The sequence below is a fragment of the Mustela erminea genome, chromosome 4 (genome assembly GCF_009829155.1).
Source record: "Mustela erminea isolate mMusErm1 chromosome 4, mMusErm1.Pri, whole genome shotgun sequence".
Lineage (NCBI taxonomy): Eukaryota > Metazoa > Chordata > Mammalia > Carnivora > Mustelidae > Mustela > Mustela erminea.
The window spans coordinates 82,226,026-82,247,512 of NC_045617.1; the positions used below are offsets into that span (position 1 = coordinate 82,226,026).

The 21,487-nt window shown below is 37.5% G+C and overlaps 1 protein-coding gene across 2 annotated transcripts in view; it reads left to right on the forward strand.

Annotated features, from left to right (window-relative positions):
- GOPC (golgi associated PDZ and coiled-coil motif containing) overlaps nucleotides 1-14,008 on the forward strand; it is a 39,594-nt gene extending 25,586 nt beyond the window's left edge. For both annotated transcript variants that reach the window (XM_032339703.1, XM_032339704.1), the window contains 5 exons: nucleotides 249-414; nucleotides 2,948-3,043; nucleotides 4,495-4,659; nucleotides 7,276-7,456; nucleotides 10,976-14,008. In XM_032339703.1, the coding sequence (XP_032195594.1) occupies nucleotides 249-414; nucleotides 2,948-3,043; nucleotides 4,495-4,659; nucleotides 7,276-7,456; nucleotides 10,976-11,106 (739 nt within the window). In that variant the 3' untranslated portion in view covers nucleotides 11,107-14,008. The remainder of the gene's footprint in view (nucleotides 1-248; nucleotides 415-2,947; nucleotides 3,044-4,494; nucleotides 4,660-7,275; nucleotides 7,457-10,975) is intronic.
- The last annotated feature ends 7,479 nt before the right edge of the window (nucleotides 14,009-21,487 follow it).

Sequence of the window (21,487 nt, forward strand, 5' to 3'; positions counted from 1 at the left end):
ATGATTAGAAAAGGTCTCATTCATTCTTTTTTAAAGAAATTAGTTCTTTCTCAAAGACATCTGTTCTTTTCAGACTTTTGGTATTTTACAAATCTGAGAGAACTCAGGAGGTTCCTAAAGGGATTAGTTTTATTACTAACAGGTTTATGCAAAAGCTACTTGTGTTCAGTAGTTTTTCTGAATTCTCTCTGTAATAAAAATTATAATAATGAAAAACTAACTGAATTAACTCTATTCTCAATATAAAGGGTCCAACAAATACAGTTACTAGGACGAGATATGAAGGGACCAGCTCATGATAAGCTGTGGAATCAGCTGGAAGCTGAAATACATTTGCATCGTCACAAAACTGTGATCAGAGCCTGTAGAGGACGTAATGACCTGAAGCGACCAATGCAAGCCCCTCCAGGCCATGTATGTTTGCTTCATTACTCTTTCTTACTCAGTCTCTTCCTTTTTCCTTTAGTCAGAAGTCCTTACCATGTATTTTATTCTAGTGGTATTTAAAGCCATTATTTAAAAAGGGAAAGTAGAATTAAATGTATTTAGAATAGATACATAAAGTTCTTGGTTGACTTACCCTGAAATGCCCTGAAAGTGATCTTTCTGAAAACTGAACTGTTGCTAGCAAAGACCTATTGCTCATGCTTTGGCTCAAATTTCAGAATTTTCCTGGATCATGATTATGCATATTTAAATTGTTTTTTAAAGCTTAGCAGAGAACATTACTAATTTGTCACTAATAATTAATTTAAAATTATTAATTTTAATAAATATTTTAAAGTAAATTAATAGATTGGCAAGTATTTGGGAGGTAGTTCTTAAAGGAAATTTTTGGTAACTAGATTCTACTGTAGTTTTTTCTACCTGTTTGGTCTTGAATTAAGATGGAATTTGAGATCTGTGTCCAACTGTCTGCATCTGTAGCCACCAGTGTACAGGGCTTTTCTATCTGAATAAATCTTGATTAAATTTCTTTACTACACCTGTCTGAAAATATAAGCCCTTCTGTAATAAAAGTATGTCTGACTCCTTCCCAGTGGCTTACATGTCTTAGTACCAGATAAACCATGGCCTCAAACAAGTTCAAGTATTTGTTGCCTCTGTAAAGATTATTGTGAGAAGAATTGACATGTACATGAAGTTGGTGAGAGAAGAGTGGGGATTACAGTAAGCACTTATGCCATTGTCTTCTCTGGCACATGGGGGACCATTAAATTCCAAGCAGTGGCTAGACAGCAAAAGGTATTTCATGCTACCTAAAGGATTATGAACTTTTCCTGATAATCATGGGATTTTTAATAAAATGGTAGACTCAAGATTTAACATTATTTTGACAGATTACTTTGGCATAGTAAAGAGAATATATTGGGAGAGGGCCTACGTGAGAAAGACACAGTGGTAACCTGAGGAGAAAGTGATGAATGTAGGGGGAGTATATTTGAGAGGAAGGGTGGCTTTGAGAGAATTAGAATCAAGAAGAGTTGGGGGCACCTGGTTGGCTCCGTCAGTAGAGCATGTGACTCTCAAACTCAGGGTCATGAATTCAAGCCCCACACTGGGTGTGGAGCCTATTTAAAAAAAAAAAAAAAAGAAGAATCAAGAAGACTTGGTGATTAACTGCTTTTGATTATGTGGGTAAATGAGAAGGAAGAGTATAGGTTTTTGGTGCAGGCAGTTGAGTGAGATGATGGCATTCACTGATAAAGCAAATAGAGGAAAAGGAAGATTTGAGGGAGAAATATGAGATTTATTTTCGACATGTAAAATTGAGGTGCCATTGGGACAAACAAAATATATCCAGTTGACTGTATGACTCTGGAATTTAGGAGAAGTCTGAGTTGAAGAAATATTAGGTAAATCACCTATCTGTTATAACCAAACTATGGAATTGATTAAATAACCCAGGGACGTATATAGAAAATAAAAAAAATAGGAGGCCAGGGATGGAAAGAAACTTCTAGGGAGTGAGGGAAAGACATGGATCACCAAAGAAGGGAGTCTGAAATGGAGCTGTCAGATATAATCCATCTAGTAAAGTAATGTAATAGAAACCAAGGAAAAGAAGGTTTCACGAAGGGGTTAGTGAACAGTATCAACTTTCCACAATGTTTAAGTAGGACAGTGACTAAAATTTATACATTGGATATAGTCATGTTGGTTGCCAGTGACTGTAGAGAAGGCAGTTTTAATAGAACAGGTCGGCACAAAACCCTAATTACAGTGACTGAAATAATGAATGTGGGAGGCAAGGAAGTAGATATCATAGGGATTAACTTTGTGTGAAGGTTAAGGGAAGATGGAGGGTGGTAGCTAAAGAAGATAGTAGATAATTAAAGGTTTTTATTTTGTTTTATGTTTTCACATGGTTGGTATTCAAAGCTGGAAGAGGCTTAGAATTTGTTTATGTGCTGGACGGGGAGGAACTTAGCAGAGAAGGAAAAAGTAAAGGTACCAGAGAAAGGTTAATTATGGAGCAAAGTCTTTTATTTAAGAGATAGACTCCAGAGCTCAACAGAATGAAAAGTAATTAATGATTCAATTGGCAATTTGTTTTTTTAATTCTGCAAATTAGTTAAAATGATCTTTATGATATTTTCTAGTAAAAATAAACATTTACTACTTTTCTTTTTTGAAGATACTTGCTTATCAGCTAATTCCTGGCAATAGTTTCCTTTGTAATGTCCTACAATTTAAAAGGAGATGAATCAATATTAAAGAAACTAACAGAAACATGAGAAAATCATCCATCTGTTTCACTAAATTAACGGAATTACTATTTTCATTTTACCATTTTATCTGTTAATTTTTTTCTTAACACTTTACTGTGTATCCATTCCAGGAAATTAATGAAGATTTCTAAAAGCGAGTTATATAGCTTGGGTTTACTCTATTTGATATATCATTTAAGTAGTACTAATTTTTCTTCTTTTTTTCCCCCATTAAGGATCAAGACTCTTTAAAGAAAAGCCAGGGTGTTGGTCCAATTAGAAAAGTTCTTCTCCTTAAGGAAGATCATGAAGGCCTTGGCATTTCAATTACAGTAAGAAGTAGTGCTTCCAGTCTCCTTTTCTGTAGTTAACTAGGATAATTGTGCTCCTGTGTTGGACATCCTTGGGAAGCAAAGTATTCTGGATATATTCTCTAAATAACTAAATTTGTTCCCCTGGGCAATACCACTTTTGTGTAAACTTTTTTTGTATGTAAATCTTCCTAATGACTATTAAGTATTACCTCAGTAAAATTATTACTTTATTAAGCATAATTTAGCATTTTCACTATGACTGGGGTTATAGTTTTATACAGTATACTCTGATTGCCTCTAGGACCTTTGAGAATAGGTATGATTGTTTTCTTCTATGTTAAATGACTCCAGATTATATTGTTCTTTTCTCTAGAGTATGTGTTACCTTTGTCTTGACTCCTTTCTTTGTTGTCAGATTTCAGTGGCTGTTGAGTCCAAATATTCTTCCTTTCTAAATTTGGTGCCTTTATAAACAGTTGTCTTGGGCAGCATTTCTGAGATCAGCTATTATAAAGTACATATATTTGGAGTCATTTTGCTGTCCTTAGAGTGCTTAGAGTAAGAATGAATAAGATGGGTTACCCTGTTTTTCATTTGGTAATAATTAGATACTGCCTAAGTTTTTTTGCTTTTTGGTACTGCTTAATACAGAAATATTTTTTATCATAAGAAGTTTACCTGTCAAGTTTATTTACAAGTTATGTACAAGTTTATACCTTGACAGGTAGAAACCTGTCAAGTTTATACCAGTCAATAGGTATTTATTGAATACCTACCTGTCTTTTTGAATGCACTGACATTAAAGATCATAAATTTTAGAAGAAATAATAACATATATATATATGTTATATATATACACACACGCACAAGCAATATGTATATATATGTACATATACAATATTTGTATACATATACACAAATAATTATAACACAAGCTAAAAAGTGAAAGGTACCAAATAACTGCATTTCATCAATTCTTGTTGCATATTTTTCATATTTTAATATCTCTGAAATTCAGAGTCTTACACTCTTTCAGTGATTTTTGTAGTACGTAAAATAATGCTAAGTCATATGGTGATTTAGATTTGATAAAATCTAGTAGTGCTAAGGACTATTAATATGTAAAGTATTTTTCTTTATGTTTAAAAGAGTTTAGCCGACTAGTTTTTTCATTTGGTGTTTGTTTGGTTTGTTTTTTTTTTTTTTGACTTTGGAATGTGTTTTAGAAAGCAGATTTGGAATGTGTTTAGAAAACATGTATGTTATTGTTTTATTCAGAGATAACTTTGATACTAGTAATAATATATTTACCATTACCTAAGTGGCAAATAATATTTTAGTCAGTATTTATACAGGATAGATGCTTACTGAAATGTATTTTTAAGATGTTTCATTGTTAAAATAGTAGAATAGTCTGTGACTATACAAAGAGTAAACTAATTGATTACCTTTTTTTTTTTTTTTGTTAGGGTGGGAAAGAACATGGTGTTCCAATTCTCATTTCTGAGATCCACCCAGGGCAACCTGCTGATAGATGTGGAGGACTGCACGTGGGAGATGCTATTCTGGCTGTTAATGGAGTTAACCTAAGGGACACAAAGCATAAAGAAGCTGTAACCATTCTTTCCCAGCAGGTAAGTTTCTGTTTTGCAGTTAAAATTGGATCTATCAATTGTTTCTTCTCGAATTTACTGAATATTTTATACTTCCTGTACTTAAGGCTTTTCAAGTAGTAAAGTGTTTTTATATAGACCGTAGTTCCCTTTGATTTGGGCCTTTTATAGAAGACATTCAGCCAGATTTACTGAAGAAGATTTTGTTTGCCCTTTTCCACAGCTGTATAACTTTAAGCAAGTTACTTAATTCCTCTACTCTGCTACGGTGTCCTTATCAGAGAACTGTAAGGGTTAAGTATGTTGATTCATAGTGCTCAGGACAGGACCTGGTACTTGGAAAGCAAAACATCATTAATGACTAAAACACTACAAATAGAAGGTATAGAAAACGTAATGCTAGAAGCCAGCTGGTTTTAAAGACGTAAATGTTAGAACTGAAAGGGTCCTTAGAAATCATTTAGCCCAAACCTCTTATTTAAAATGAGTAAACTGAAGTTCTTAGGGATTAAATGATTTGGTCAAGGTTGCAGAGAAAATAAATTAGAGTTGGGATTCATACCCACAAGTCTTATTTGCTACCAAGTTTTTTGGTTTTGTTTTCCTTTTTTCCTTCAAAAAGAAGGTTGAAGAAATTAGATTTTGATAGTACATTGAGATGTTTGTTGGATCATCAATGTAGAATTGAATCTCAAAGTTGAAAAGTGAATTTATAGCTCATGTGGTTCAACTACACATTGTATAAATCTCTACAATAACACTAATTAAATATTTATATTAAAGGGGGGACTTGTTGATAAAGTAGTTCATTCTGTTACTGTACATTGCTGATTTTTAGGAAGTTCTTCCTCATGTTAAGCCTAAAATCTATCTGCATGACTGCCACCCACGGACCTAATTCACTTTATGGAAGACTACCGCATTAGTCCATCTCTCCCCCAAGTGGTATTTGTAAGCATTATCTGCTAAGAGAGATCTCAAAATGCAACCGTAACCTCTTTTAGTTGGTGTTTTCTCAACCCAACTTGGCCATATCCGGTGGCATTAAGAGTGAGATGAATGGCAGCTGTGGTAAAGGAAATAGAAACAGGCAGTCACAAACTTTTAAGGAAATGCTAAGCGTATATTAAAATTTTGAAAGATAAACATCCGGGAAAGCAGCTCACCAAAGTTACTGACTTAGCAAGTGACAGTGAAAAATGGCATGCTTTCTTTGGAGCAAAGGCAGGCCATAATTTTCAGAGTTGCAAATACCAGACTTGTGTGTAGTGACTGTAGTCTCTTATTAAATGACTTGGAATGTTTTTTATTTATTTATTTGACAGAGAGAGATGACAAGTTGGCAGAGAGGTAAGCAGAGAGAGAGAGAGGAGGAAGCAGGCTCCCCGCCGAGCAGAGAGCCTGAGGCGGGACTGGATCCCAGGACCCTGAGATCATGACTTGAGCTGAAGGCAGAGGCTTAACCCACTGAGGCACCCAGGCTCCCCTGGAATGTTTTTTAAACATAAAATAATCTGTAACTTTTTACTTGAATATAAGTTTTTTTTAAAGAAGAGCAGTTCAGGGGCGCCTGGGTGGCTCAGTCAGTTAAAAGTCTGACTCTTGGCTTCGGCTCAGGTCATGATCCTCAGGGTCCTGAGACCCCGCCCCACATCAGGCTCTGCACTCAGCGGGGAGTCTGCTTGAGATTCTCTTTCTCCCTCTCCCTCTGTACTTCCCCTTGCCTGCACTTTCTCTGTCTCTAAAATAAATAAATCTTAAAAAAAAAAAAAAAAAGAATAGCAGTACAGATACTACATTTATTTATTTAAGTAATCTCTATCCTCATCATGTACTTGCAACCCTGAGATCAAGCTTCATGTGCCTCTTCTGACTGAGCCAACCAGGCGCCCCCAAATATGATACGTAGTCCAGTAGAAAGAGCAAGGACTTTGGAGTCAAATTTTTGTTTTTCTGACTTACTTGCTCATTATGTTGGAAAAATTATCTGCTCTTTCCAAAGCTCATTCAGGTTTCTCATTCATGTAAAAGAGACTGTACTATAGTAGGGTTATTCTGAGGATTTAAGGATATAGTTTCGCACAATAAATAAAATAACTATTATAATAATTGCTGTTAACATTATGTTACTCAGTAAAAGTTAAGTAAAGGCTCAAGACCTATTCAGTAAGAAACAAGAAATCATTTTGTAGAGGTTTCTTGAATTAGTCAAGGAAAAGTTTGTGTGATGCCCTTAAGTGCAACTTTAATATGACCACTTAGGTGGATTCACTCTGTCAAGTACGAAATGGCAGAATAACTTCTAAACTGAACATTTGTTCTAAAATTTTATAAGTTGAGTAGTTAAGCATTCATTTTTAGTGGTCTGTTAGCAAAAATACTGTGACTGGTACAAAGAGCTACTGTATTATTAAAAGGAAGTTAGGATTCATGGGGTTGGTCTGGACGTGATGGCCTTTGTGTGTTTTTCTGCCTTTTGAGAGTCTAGAATTTCATTATTTGTTATCTTGAAAGGAGCTACATTTGAAGTCTTACTTACTACTTCTCATGCCTATTACACATCCCAAAGAATTTGGAAACCATTTTCTGAGTATAATTATAGTAACTTGATTTCCTCATTTTCTTTCTTAACTTTAGAGAGGAGAGATTGAATTTGAAGTAGTTTATGTGGCTCCCGAAGTGGATTCTGATGATGAAAATGTGGAGTATGAAGATGAGAGTGGACATCGCTACCGTTTATACCTTGATGAGTTAGAGGGAGGGAGTAATCCTGGTGCTAGCTGCAAAGACACAAGCGGGGAAATCAAAGTGTTGCAAGGTAAAAATTACTCTAAAAGTTATTAATGTATTTATCATTAGCAAACTTTTAAAATACAAAATTTTAGATTTCTTCAGTAATAATCTTTTAATGATGGGAAATCATCATTAACAAATTGAAGCTCTCCTTTGCTTATAGTTTTATTGCATACTGGTCACTGTGCCAAAATGTTACTTACATAGAAGTTTCTTAGGTTCATCTTGGACTTTAAGAGAAGTGTATTACCAGTTACTGAACTCCAAATGATCCTTGAAAAATAAAAAAATAAAAATTCAAGTGTTCTGGATTCTGAAATAAAGACTGATATATATGCCTTTTAGAGTAGATACACATCTTACTGTCATCTTGCTGTGTTAATGCAGATTCTTCTTTCATAATACAATGATTTGTAGACTAATATGAATATGTTATTAGACCTTAGTCTTATGATAAGACCTTTAGTCTTATGATTATTATGAGAATCAGGATATGTGATCTTGAGGATTTTTGTTTAGTTCCTTTGCTATTATTTACACATATTGTTCAGAGAAATTCTAGCCCTTTCTTGTACATAGAGCAGTGGTTCTTAAATTGTGATCTGTGAATCTCTGGAGGTCCCTGAAGACTCTTCAAGGGAATTCCTGAGATAAAAACTTCATAATAGGGGCATCTGGGTGGCTCATTCCGATAAGCCTCTGCCTTCAGCTCAGGTCATGATCTCGGTATCCTGGGACTGAGACCTTCTTTCTTCTCTGAGCTCCCTGCTCAGCAATGATTCTGCTTCTCCCTCTGCCCTTCCCCCCGCCCCCTGAGTCATGTGCGCATGCTCTCTCTCAAATGGATAAAATAACTCCCTCTGCAAAACTGTTCATAATAATGTTAAAATCTTATTTCTGTTTTTTTTTTTTTTTTTCCTGAGTTGATATTTGCACTGATGGTGCAAAAGCTGTGGGGTAAATTCCCGTTTCCTTAGTATGAATGAAGGCAGTGGTGCTACTCTTAAAGTAATCATTGTTTCTTTCTTGCCATCTTCTCAGAGTAAAAATCAAAAAGAAAGAAGAAGAATAAAATGCCAGTTTCATGAAATAGTAAAACGGTTCATTTTATTAAATCTTGACCCTTGAATGCATGTCTTTTTTGTATTGTGTGTTATGAGATGAGAAGTATACGTAAAGCACTGAGTCTGCATGCTGAACCAAGATGCTGGTCTCAAAGAAAAGCGTTCAAGTGGTTAAGTAGCTAGCTAAACTGGCCATTTTTTTCATGGAAGACAATTCTGATTTGAAGAATGACTGACAAATTATGTTGTTCAGACTCTTTGGCAGCCATTCTCTTCAAAAGGAACAAGATGGGGCACCTGGGTGGTTCAGTGGGTTGGGCCTCTGCCTTCGGCTCAGGTCATGATCTCAGGTCCTGGGATCGAGCTCTACATTGGGCTCTGTGCACAGCAGCAGCCTGCTTTCCCCTCTCTCTCTCTCTGCCTGCCTCTCTGCCTACTTGTGATCTCTGTCAAATAAATAAATAAAATCTTTTTAAAAATAAATAAAAAATAAAAATGAAAGGAATAAGATGAGTCCATCATTTCAGGGAAACAACTGATAGTGTTTATTGCCAGTGACTGAATTTCTGCTTTAAGTTACATTGAGAATTTTGTAAGACATTTATCAGTCACCATGAGCTTGACAGCTTTCCAACACTACACTTATATAATAAGATTGGTGGTGATATTAATAAATGTGATTTTTTTTTGATATAGTAAAAATGAAACATCTCAACTTTTGGAATTGCTATATAACTCAGTGATTTTAAAAGACCAGTGTAATATGTTACAAAATCCTGCATGGCTAAAAGAGTCATTCAAATAGCAATATAGACAGGTGGATTTTAATATAACAGTGTGAACCGCTCAATTCTGTGGCGAGCAATTTTGGTATAATATCAAAGAAGAAAATTGACAGCTGAAAAGCCTATTAAAACTACTCTTCCCTCTTCCAACTGTGTGTCTTTATGAGGGTGAGCTTTTTGTATACTTGTAATAGATTGAGCAGAGGCAAAAAAAAAAAAAAAACAGCTATCTTCGATAAAACCAGACTTTATTTTTTTAAAAGATTTTGTTTATTTTCTTGACACAGAGGGAGGGAGAGCATAAGCAGGGGGAGCAGGAAAGGAAGAAGCAGGCTCCCCGCCGAGCAGGGTGCCCGATGCAGGGCTCAATCCCAGGACCCTGGGACCATGACCCGAGCCCAAGGCAGATGCCTAACCAGCTGAGCTACCCAGGTGGCCCTAAAGCCAGACTTTAAGGATATTTGCAAAATTGAAAATAAGTCATAATTTTTTTTAGCTCTCTCAGAAATTCTAATTACTAATATGGTAAACATCAGTAACTCACACAACATTAATAAACCACATGAACAAAACTCTTTGGAATCCACAGTTCTAACTAAGAATGTGAGGCCATCTTGAAAACCAAAAATGAGAATTTCTGGCATAGAGTTATATAGTGAACTGATGAACTAATGTTTTTGTGGTAAACCTGGATTTTATTAATTATCTACACGTAGACAGCAATAGCAGTTGTGTTCTCCCCATACATCTTGAACACAGCTATTGTGGCAGTATGTCAAAACTGTACTCTCAATGTAACTTAAATACATCTTGAACACAACTATTGTGGCAGTATGTCAAAACTGTACTCTCAATGTAACTTAAAGCAGAAATTCAGTCACTGGCAATAAACGCTGCTTTCCTTACGATTTCATTGTCCTTCAGCCTTTCTGCTATTTTCTGTCTGGATCAGAAGGCTTCTTCCTTTCTTTCTTTCTTTCTTTCTTTTTTTTTTTTTTTTTTTTTTTTGCAGCTGAGGCTAAAAGACTTCTGTCACCTGTATAAACTACAGATCACTTAAAATATGACTCATATAACCACAATGTATGCTTTTATGATTTGTTACTATTAATGGACTCAAATCACAAAAAATGTTTCCATTGGTTACTGTTGAGTACGTGTCCATACTTCATAGCTCACTAAATAGATGACATAACTCTAATCTATTTGTAAGCCCAGTGTCTATTTTTTAGATTAACCAAAATTTGTTTTAGATTGTATCTGGACATTGTCTTGCCAGCAACTCTGATTTTTAGCAATAAGCTAGTCTTTGCCTCAGTGCACTGCAGTTAAATAATCTGAAAGCAAAATGTAAAAGAAACATGTAGTTGGTTATTATATATTTGTGTAAGTAGAACTTAACTGAATTTTATAATTGTGTATATTCGAAGTTTCATGGAAAGTCTGATAGGAAATTACATAAAATTTTTTGATAGGTCCAACAGAGAATATGAAAAAATATGTACAGAGTTTGCTGTCTGCCAGAAGAAGGAAGAATCCCTTTGTCAGAAATTACTAACTTGATTAATTTAGGTCCCCATTATTTGCCTCATTACTATTAATAATTATAGTGGGCATTCCTTTGTCTTTGCTCAGTAAAGCTACAAGATTTTTTTTGGACTAGAAAGTATCTGCTTTTTTTTCTCCTTCCTTCAGGGTTTAATAAGAAGGCAGTAGCTGATGGACATGAAAATGGAGACCTAGGAACTTCAAGTGAAACTCCCGTAGAAGACAGTGCTTCTAAACTAGACGATCTGCACAGTCTGTATCACAAAAAATCATACTAAATTGACTGTATCTCCGGACAAGATTGTTGATCAGACTCATCTGAGTTTGGGCACTAGGGAAACGGTGACAAAGACTATACAAGATCAAGGGAGGCTTGTAGCCTAAATGACAGGCGGGTACCTCAGGGCTTCATGTGAACAATTCTAAATGCGTAAAACTCCCGGTTTTCTGTGGTATACCATAATTAGCTATTGCATGCAAAGCGACTTCGATTTTCTTAAAATTGTAAAGCACCAAAGCATGTGTTTCCCAAAGGGATATTACTAGGCTCTTAAGTACCAAATGAAGCACTACTGTTTTATTTGGCACCTTTTCCATTTAGTAGAAGGACCGTGCTAACCAGAATTTTATAAGAAATAGCCTTTAAATACAAGAGAATAAATGAATTCATATTATATATTCCAGAATGTTAAGTGTGGTATTTCAGAGACAGAACTTAACTCAATGAATTGCAGAAATGTAAGCTTGACTTAATTTTTTTTAATTAAAAGAATGGTTTTAGTTTTTTAATTTAATTTATTGTGCATCCTGATACCTAAATCAGTTCTTAATGATCATTTATTGTAATGAGTTTGCCTTTCAGCTTTATTCAATGCAGTACAAAATAGTTTTCTTTAAGCAATCCTTTATCAATCAATGCTGCACTAGAAATACTTTCTCAAAAGTTATTATACGTTGTACTTTACTGGTTTTTGAAAGAAATGCAGATGGGTGTAAAATATCTGTCCTCAATTATGTTATCTGTGTGCATGGTATTGGAGCATTACATTATTAATGTTTGGACTCCAATGGTTTTTTTTTTTTTTTTTTTCTGGGATCCACAAAAGACAGTTTTATACATTTTGAGTTGTTCATAAAGTTTGTCTTGTGATAGTCTTGGTACTTAACGATACATTCTCCTGGCAGTAAAAACTTAGATTTGTCAGTGAAATTACATTGCGTCTACACAGCAGTTTTCTCTCAAAGTAACTTATTTGCCAATCATTTAAAAAGCCGAGGACGTTTTGATACAGTAATTGTTCGGGTTGGCTTTTCATCTCAGTGTTTGCTTGATGAAAGTGCTGTCATTCACAAACTACAGATCTGTTAATTATCTTATCCTGGGATTAAGTCCCGGAGGGAGCCTGCTTTTACTGCTTTGCAGGCTACTGTACCCTGCTGGGTAAAGTGAAAACATTGCATTTAAAGAGGTGATAGTTTTGCCAATATCACTGATTTTTTTAAAGGATATACATTTAAGGGGATATTAAGTGGGGGACAAGCCTACAAAGGCTTTTAGAGTATTACCGGTATCTTCATGTCTAATATTCAGATGTTATGTGATATATAACACTTTTTTGTTGTTTATCCTAGATGCACTATATATTTGTTCATAGGTAAATCTGTACAATGTATATACTTTCTTTGGTGGTTTTGCTATTTATAAATTTTGTGTTTTAACTGTTGCTCATTTATGGTTTGTTTTGGGTGGTTCTGTTCATCTGTATATCACCATGTTAGTTTTTAATAGAAATGCACTTCATAGTGTATATTGTTACTGATATTAAATACATTGTTAGAGTAACGTTGCCTCCCAGCAAAAGCTAGTATTTAATTGTACAACCAAATAAGCAAGCTCCATGTTATTGTTTGCTCCTGACAGGCTAGGCCTCTTAAAGAAAAAAGAATTTTTTATGCATTCCCCCTACACCAAACACATACCCCAGGCATGACATGAGAACTGCAAGCTGGAGTTGAGCCCGTTTATTCATTTAGCCAAAAAAATTTCCATTGCAGTGTCTCTGAAAACACTTCTGTTGTGACTTGAAACCATGTTCTTGTTTTTTTAAAGCGCAGCCTGGGACGGGAAGACCGTGGCAGTTTTCGCTTTTGTTTTTTCAGAGAATATCCTGAATCTGCTAGACAGAATCCTTAGGAGATACTAGCCAGACCTTTTTGATTTTCGAGAACAATCTAAAAGCCCATTAAGAGTATTTTAAGAGCCTTGAATTAGCATTTCTGTGGCGACGCTGTGTAACATGGATCACATGGGATGGTTATGACATAAACTCCTTTCAAGGGCTGAAGAGCAGAAGGAAGAATTTCCCAGGTAGTTTAAGATTGCCGAAGTCAGTTCCGTTTTCATTCCTGCTTCACCCTGGTTTGCAAAGTCTGTATGAGAACCCCGTTGCTCAGATGCTACTGTGAGCTTCCTGGCAGGTGTTGAGAAAGTACCCAGTTAGAAGTTCATTTTAGAATGGTCTCTAGGGGATGAGCTAAGGATTACAGATGGAATGAGAAGCAGTTTTTATATTTTCACATTTATAGGGAAGAAAGTCCTAACACTCAAGTCTCTCAGACAAAGTCAAACAAACAGCAAAGAAGAGAACTGTTGCAAAGCCATCACAGTTAAAAGGGTAAAAAAAAATCTGCAAGTACACAACAGAAGAGCTGAGGGAAAATGTTCAACAATGTGAGGGTTATGTGTATGTGTGTATATTTACATTTTAGCCTCTAAAATTCTCTTCTGCAGTATCTGTTAGGAGTCTGATGGAGCAACAATATTTGGGTTTATGAGGCTTGTTAAAACAGGTTTAAGAGAAATGAAAGGTTGTGAGTCTTGGTAATTATAACTCAACAGCTGTCAAAAGGTAACACGGCTTGTGCTTGGTGCTGGTTTTACTCCCCACACAGTGGACTTACTTTGTTTTCATGTTAAGAAACAAAATGCATTGATTCATGTGTAAGTCACACATTATCTGATATCTTTATTATGTATTCCACCGTTCTACTTACTCAGTCTTCCACATAGGGTTGGCCTCAAATCTATAGGATTTACGACAAATGTATTATATCTAGTTAAGTTGAGTTTAATATTTTTTTATTAGCCTGTAAATAAAGATGGCATCTTCTACATTAAAATGGTATTGAGCTCATTTTCTTTCTTTCTTTTTTTTTTTTTTTAAGATTATACTTATTTGAAAGAGATAGTGAGAGAGAGGGAACAAAAGCGGGGGGAGTGGGAGAGGGAGAAGCAGACTCCCACTGAGCAGGGAACCCAATGCGGAACTCAATCCCAGGACCCTGGGATCATGACCCGAGCCAAAGGCAGATACTTAACAACTGAGCCACCCAGGCGCCCCTGTATTGATCTCATTTTTAAAAAAAATAAACATTTTAAGTTTCCCATTAAATATTTTGGTTTATTTCTGGTAGCCCCTATCATTTGTACTAACAGGCCATCACGTCCATGAAAAGGCTGAAACCTAATTACTATAGTTGAACAATTTTTTTTTTTTTTTTTGGTAGGAATTAACTGTGTGATCATAGGAACTGTTTACTCTGGGTCAGTTAACAACATGGTGGTTGGAAGGAGCTGTCAGAGCAACTGTGGGGCCAGTGTTTTGTTAGAACTTAGCAGACTAGTCTCCTTGGGTTAGTTTTGTGTTACAGATTTTGATATCCGTGTTCTCTAAGAGGATAACTGAAGCAAATTAAAAAACATCCTGTTGGATACCATGTAAGAAGACATTCTTCCATTTTATCATCTGAGCCCATACAGTTGAGAAGTTTCCAAAATAGGTGTAAAATAATTTTTAGAAACATATGTAAACATTATTCTGTTTCATTGCTTCAGAAGTTTTACATATGGTCACTTACGTCAAAGGACTAGGTGTAACATGCGTAGGAATGCCTTTGCTTTGTTAGGGTATTTGAGGTCAATCAAGATAAAGTTTCAAATGATATTTTACTCTTAGTATTGATGAATACAAATCACATTTCAGAAAATTAATTGAGTTACCAACATTCAGAAATACTTTTTGTCATTGATTAACCTTGATTTAGACCTCATACAATATGCTGTCTGTATGGCAGCTTAAGCTCCCAGCCCACCAAGCAGTTTGGAAAAGCCTTTTCCCCAGAATTCATTTGCATGGATGTTGTTCAGTCTATGAAATGTAAAAGATTATTTACATTTTGGGGTTTTTTTTTTTGTGTGTGTATGTGTGTTTTACATTTTCGTTTTTAATCAGTGTTCTAGTTTAGGTGGTTTTGTATCTTTTTTAACTAAAAATATTGCAAGTTACATTGTACTGTTGGTGCTAAATATTTGTTTGATACTGAATCTTTTTCAGATGTATATTGAGCACTGGAGCCCCTGTGGTGGTGGCCAGGAGAATGCTCTCCCAGATCTCCAGCAGGAGGAGCACACTGACTCCGGGCTCGCCCAGCTGCTGCACTCTGAAATCTATCCCAGCTTCTCCAGCCGCTGCCCGCAGGGACTGATCATGACGGGAGTACTGTGACCCCTTGCCTTGGGCTTGAGGACTTCCTGACGGTCTGGCCAGACTCCCACAGGATTTTGTTCTGATCTGAGTGGCTTCCTCCCCACCTTCCCTCCTTTAGCTGAGCTCATACCTGCATCAGGGTCTAGGTGCTTCTGGCTTCCCACTAAACCCCGCTTCCTCTCTATTTCCTCACCAGCATTGCTCTCAATAAATCTGTTATGCAGCAGATCCCTTCTTGGTCTTGGTGTCTGCTTCTTGGAAGACCCAGGCTAACACAAGTGGACCAAGAGATGTGAGGAGATAGGTTAATAGATGAGGAACTGGCTTATCTCCCACCCAGAGGCTGAAGAGGATGATCTGATCGGTTAAGTGAGTGGCATGAAGTCATGGCTCAGTTTACTAAATATTTCATAGATGGTGTGCCTGAACTGTGGCCCTTAGAAAGGCCTACCTGCAAAGTTCACCTGTGGCTAGTAATGTAGCAGTTTGGAGTTTAGGAGTATGCCGCCCCTCCCATTCCCTTACTGATAAGAGTGGTTTATTGTACCTCCTGAAGCCTTTGTACAAACAGTAAGATTTATGTTGGAACACCTGCCTTCCTTCTGGGAATCTGGAATTTTGATACATGCTAGGCAGAGAGTGCCTCCATGACTGTACCCAGTAAAAACCCTGGACACCAGGCTTGCTCAGGGTCGGGCAGGCTTTCCTGGTGGACAGTATTTTTATGTTACACATCATTGCTGAAGGAATGCAGCTCATCTTCTGTGACTTAATTAGAAGAAGACTCTTGGAGCTTGTGCATGGTTTCCTCTGGACTTCGTTCACATGCCTTTTCCCTTTGCTGATTTTGCTTGGTGTTCTTTCTCTGTAATATCATAGTTGTGAGTGCAGCTCTGTGCTTAGTTCTGTGGGTCCCGCTAGCACCCCTGCCGCCTCAGACAATAACTGTCCCCTTGGTCCTCTTTTGGTTGCCAGGCCAATAACTAGGCTCAAATCCTAGCACAGCCTGGGTATGGATGTGTTAGGCCTGGCAAGGGAGAAAAGAGATGAGACCTAAAAGTGTAAGAATTAGCTAGCATATACTGGCAGGTGCCAAGAATGTGCTACTAGGATTGGATTTTGAGAGGGCTTGATCAAGAACTAAACTCTCTCCTTAAAACAATATTCAGATTGGAAAAAATGATCCATACCTAAAACATAAGGACAAAGAAAATTGGAAAGTGACATGATAAAGAAGATACACTGGGCATATATTAAAGGCCAGCTGAGATAATTATTTGTATCAGAGAAACTAAGCTTCAAAAAAAAAAAAAGCATTACCAGGGATAGAGAAAGCTACTTCAGTCCTTTAAGAGTCAGCTCACTACAAAATTAAAATAATTCTAACCTTTTATTTACTAATTTGAAATAGTCTCAAATTATATAAAGCAAAAATTAACAGAACCACAAGAAAAGTATAAAAAACCATCATAGGTGTGCTGCCGAAAATTAAAATAATTCTAACCTTTTATTTACTAATTTGAAATAGTCTCAAATTATATAAAGCAAAAATTAACAGAACCACAAGAAAAGTATAAAAAACCATCATAGGTTTGGGAGGTTGCAACAAAACTTTCAAAGAATTTGAGAAGGAAGGAGGATTTGAAAGCAAAAGTAATAAGATTGTTTTAAAGTTCAAGTCAAGGTGGTATTTGATTGTAAAAGACTTTTGGATTATAAATAGGAAGATAGATGAATGGAACTATTTGCAAGAAAACTAGATCCACAAAATGTAAAGTATACAGACTTAACGAAGAGTCTATGCTTGGGAATGGTAAAATTTGCAATTTGTCAAAATGCCAGCAGGGGGCAGCAGATCCCAACTATGGTATTCTACTAATGCTTACTAGAGCTCGGTTTTATGAAGATTGTCGAATAAAATACTTCTTATTGGGATGTTGAGTAAACTGAGAACTAGAAAGTTATATTCCTTGTCCAGGGTCACACAGCTAGTAGGTGTCAGACAGGACTCAAACCCTCTCTTGATTCTACTTTAATGGGCCACAAGGAGGGGAAAAGGAAATACAGATGAAAGCCAGCTTTTCAGTCTTTCTCCCCCAATAATTATTTCTATTTTTTTAATGGTGTAAGGTTTTGTGAAACCTAGGATAGATTCAGTTTTTATTCTTAAAAACGATAGTTGAGCTGGATTTGAATTTCACTAGAAATTTCCTGCAGTTGGGTGACTGTTGCATTGTGGGAACTCCTCACATTCTATGGCAGAGATGCAGACCCTTGAGATGGGAGCATTCCCTCCCTTGCTCTTCGCATGCACAGAGTTCCCCACAGTCTTCAGGGAGCCAGCTTGCAGCAGGGTATTTGTGACATTTGGGAAGGTATCAGTCTCACTATTGGTAAGGGCATTTTTACCTCTGCTGAGGGCTACAGGGAAAAAAGACAATAGATGAACTACTGGCTAAACTAATAAAAAAAAAAAAGCAAGGACAAATGTACAAAAGAAGGGAGAAATAACCATAAAAACAGGGAAATCAATGGGTGATTTAAAAAAAAAACTATTGTTCAATTCTATATGAATAAATTTGAAAACTTTTCTATGATAATGTAATTTACCCAAACCGGATGAAGCTGGGGTGCCTAGGTGGCTCAGTCGGTTAAGTGTCCACCTTTGGCTCAGGTCATGGTCCCATGGTCCTGGGATCAAGTCCAGCATTGGGTTCCCTGCTCAGCGAGTAGTCTGCTTCTCCCTCTCCCTCTGCCACTCCTGCTTGTGTGCTCACTCTCAAATAAAATTAAAAAAAAAAAAAAAAACTCAATGAAGTTTTAAAATCTAAACATATTTCCATGGAAAAAACCGAAGGAGAATATGAAATTGTTTTTGTCAAGCTAATAAACCTGATGAAGACTGACACAGAAAAAAATGAAAAGACCTGTCTCATGAAAAAACATTATTGCAAAAACCCTAAATAAAATGTTACCGATCTGAACTCAGCAGTTTAATGGACTCACATCCCATAACTAAATGTTTAATATTAGGACATCCAGTGATAAAATTAATCGTATGACTGGGTCTAGAAAGGGGTGGGTCCTAGGCAAGAAAACCATTTGCTTTTCTTTTTTTTAAAGACTTACTTATTAGAGAGAGTGCATGAGCACATGCAGGAACACATGGATGGCAGAAAGGGGGACAGTGGGAGAGAGAAACTTAAGAGACTCTATACTGAGCCTGGAGCCCAGTTCAGGGCTCGATCCTGTGACCCTGAGATTACAATCTGAGCTGAAACCAAGAGTTGGACACTTAACTGACTGTGCCACCCAGGGACCCCAAAAATCATTTCCTTCTAGTTCCATAGATGCTAAAAAGTCATTGGTGAAAATCCAACACTAATTCTTGGTGAGGAAAAAAAGGAATGAATGGATGTTTTCTTAATAATATACACCTGAACATAATCTGTTGCTACCTCTAAGCCAGCATCATGTTGGGTAGGGAGATACTAGAAGCATTTAATCTGGTAGGGGAGGTATTGCCAATGGAATTAAATGTACGTACAAATATTGTAAAGGAGGTTGCAACAGCACTATTGGCAGACATGATCACATTCCCAGAAAAACTAGAAGAATCAACTAGAAACTACTAGAAACAGGGAAACTTAGTAAAGGAATAAAATATAAACAGAAGTCAAAGAGGAAGAAAGAATATGTTTTAGTATTTAAAACTTTTTTAAATTAAAAAGGTCTATAATAGCTAATACCAACATGATGCCCACCATGGGTCAGGCTCTGCTGTAAGGGTTTTACATGTATTAACCCTTGTAATCTTCACTGCAACCCCATGAAGTATAGTCTACCTCAATTCCACTTAGAAATAAGGAAATGGAGTCAGTGAGAGGTAAACTAATACTTTCTTGTTTACACAGGGATAGAATTTGAACAGAGACAGTACAGTTGCAGGATGTATACTTTTTTCCATGAAGGCCATACCAGTTCTTGATCTATTAAGAGGAGAGGGGCGGTACCATTTCCAATGGCAACAACAACAAGAAAACACCTAAGCATAAATTAAACAAAAAATGTGCAGTACTTGCACGACAACTGTATACAATGCTGTAACGGGATGCAAAAGAAGGCTCCAACAAATGGAAAGGTTACTACATTGTGTGTATAGCCAGTGTATAACCACGTGTAACCAAAGATTACATCAGACGAGTGGGAGCCAAGGCAAATGAACATGCCAGGTTAGATCACTCTGGGAAGAAAGGGGACACATAAGCAGATGGACTTGTGGTATTAAAGGAGAATTCTTTGCACTTGAGAGAGATTTAAGCAAGGTTATAAGCCAAGAGGGAGGTAGATACCCCTTGAGAGGGAGAGAAGGTGGAGACAAGGGAAAAGGGAATCTCTGGAGCAGAATCTGAGATGAAGGAGAAGCCCGTGGGGATTAGGTCCCCAGTGAAGGCTTTGAGCCCCTTTCCCGTTGACACAGGAGGGGAGAAGGAAAGGACTGGCGTGGGTGCGGTTTTCTCTGGGAAGAGGGATGGACAGGCAGGTACAGGCAAGGCCTCCCGAGTACAGGAAGGGTGCTTTGGAACATTGCTGAGGGGCAGTTGGTAAAGATCAGCTTGATAAAGTAGGAATAATGGGCCCCTGGTCAGTGGGGAAACTGGGAGTTGGTAAGAGCCCCAGTGCGAGAACATAGTTACACCATGTTCTGCTGCCATGGTGGACGGGTGCAGGTAGTATGCCGAGGGGGGCCTTCCCTCCAGGTTTGGCCGTCCTGGAAAGACAGCGGCATGAAATGCTGAGGCAAAACACTTCACGTGCTGGGTGCAAAGGAAATGCAACTTTAAGAAGTTCACCAACCAGAGGAAAATGGCTATCTGGGCATCAAATATCTTCATGAGGTCAATGTATAAGGAGGATGAAAGGTGAGGAATCCGAAGAACGGGAGGTTTGGAGCAGACAGAATAGTAAGATCTCTGAGCTGAAGTTCTTGTGGACAGAGTTCTTGTGGACATCTGTGGAGGTAGCTTCAGCAGAGTGGAGGTTCCTGGAGGAGGCGTCAAAAAACCATTCTGGACACCAAATTCACCAGTGTGATCACAGGGAAAGAATGGAGAAGACCTTGAGCCAGGCAGAAGTCCTCAGTGAATGGGGAACATGGCTTGGGGGACATCAGGTGCACAGCGAGAAGAAAAGGGGGCAGAGCTGGAGGGCAGGAGTATCACAGAGGGAGAGGATTTTGCAAGAGGGAGAGAGAGAATGGGTGGGAAGTGGGTGTCGGGAGGAAGGTGTGCCTTGCCCCCTGGCCACAGCCAGTGCAACTGTTAAAGAAAAGGCCACCTCCTCTTGAAAAGGAAGGCAAGTGGTGCTGGACGACAGCTTTAGACTTCAGATTGGCCTGAAAGGGAAGAGTTAATATTTATTGCCCACCTGCTGTATGCAAAAGACAGAAATTATTATAAGCAGCTCTTATATAATCCTTAATGTTAGAAATTAAGAAATGGGTTTAGAAATCACCAATGTTGAAAGATAAACTGAGGCATTTAAAAAATGTTAAAATTTGGGGCGCCTGAGTGGCTCAGTGGGTTAAAGCCTCTGCCTTCAGCTCAGGTCATGATCGCGGGGTCCTGGGGTCGAGCCCCGCATCGGGCTCCCTGCTCAGCAGGGAGCCTGCTTCCCTTCCTCTCTCTCTGCCTGCCTCTACTTGTGATCTCTGCCTGTCAAATAAATAAAGTCTTTAAAAAAATAAAATAAAATAAAAAATGTTAAATTTATTTGAGTGTCTATAGATTCTAATCCGCGGGTGCCAAACCAGGAGTGGTTAGGAGCACTCCACCAAAGGAAGCCAGAGGAAAGACTTCGAGAACATGTGGGAACAAAGAAAGGAAATTATCTGACTGGCTATAGCTTAAATCCTAGTTGGCTGTTGGTCACTGGCTGTCCTTGGCATTCAGTTTTGAAATCTTGAGGCACTTTGAGGGGTAGACTCTAGTTTGCTTACACAGGCTGTCTGGGCATTAGAACCCCCTCAGGCTAGTGGTTCTTATTTAATTGACTGAAACCAGGGCGCCTGGGTGGCTCAGTGGGTTAAAGCCTCTGCCTTCAACTCAGGTCA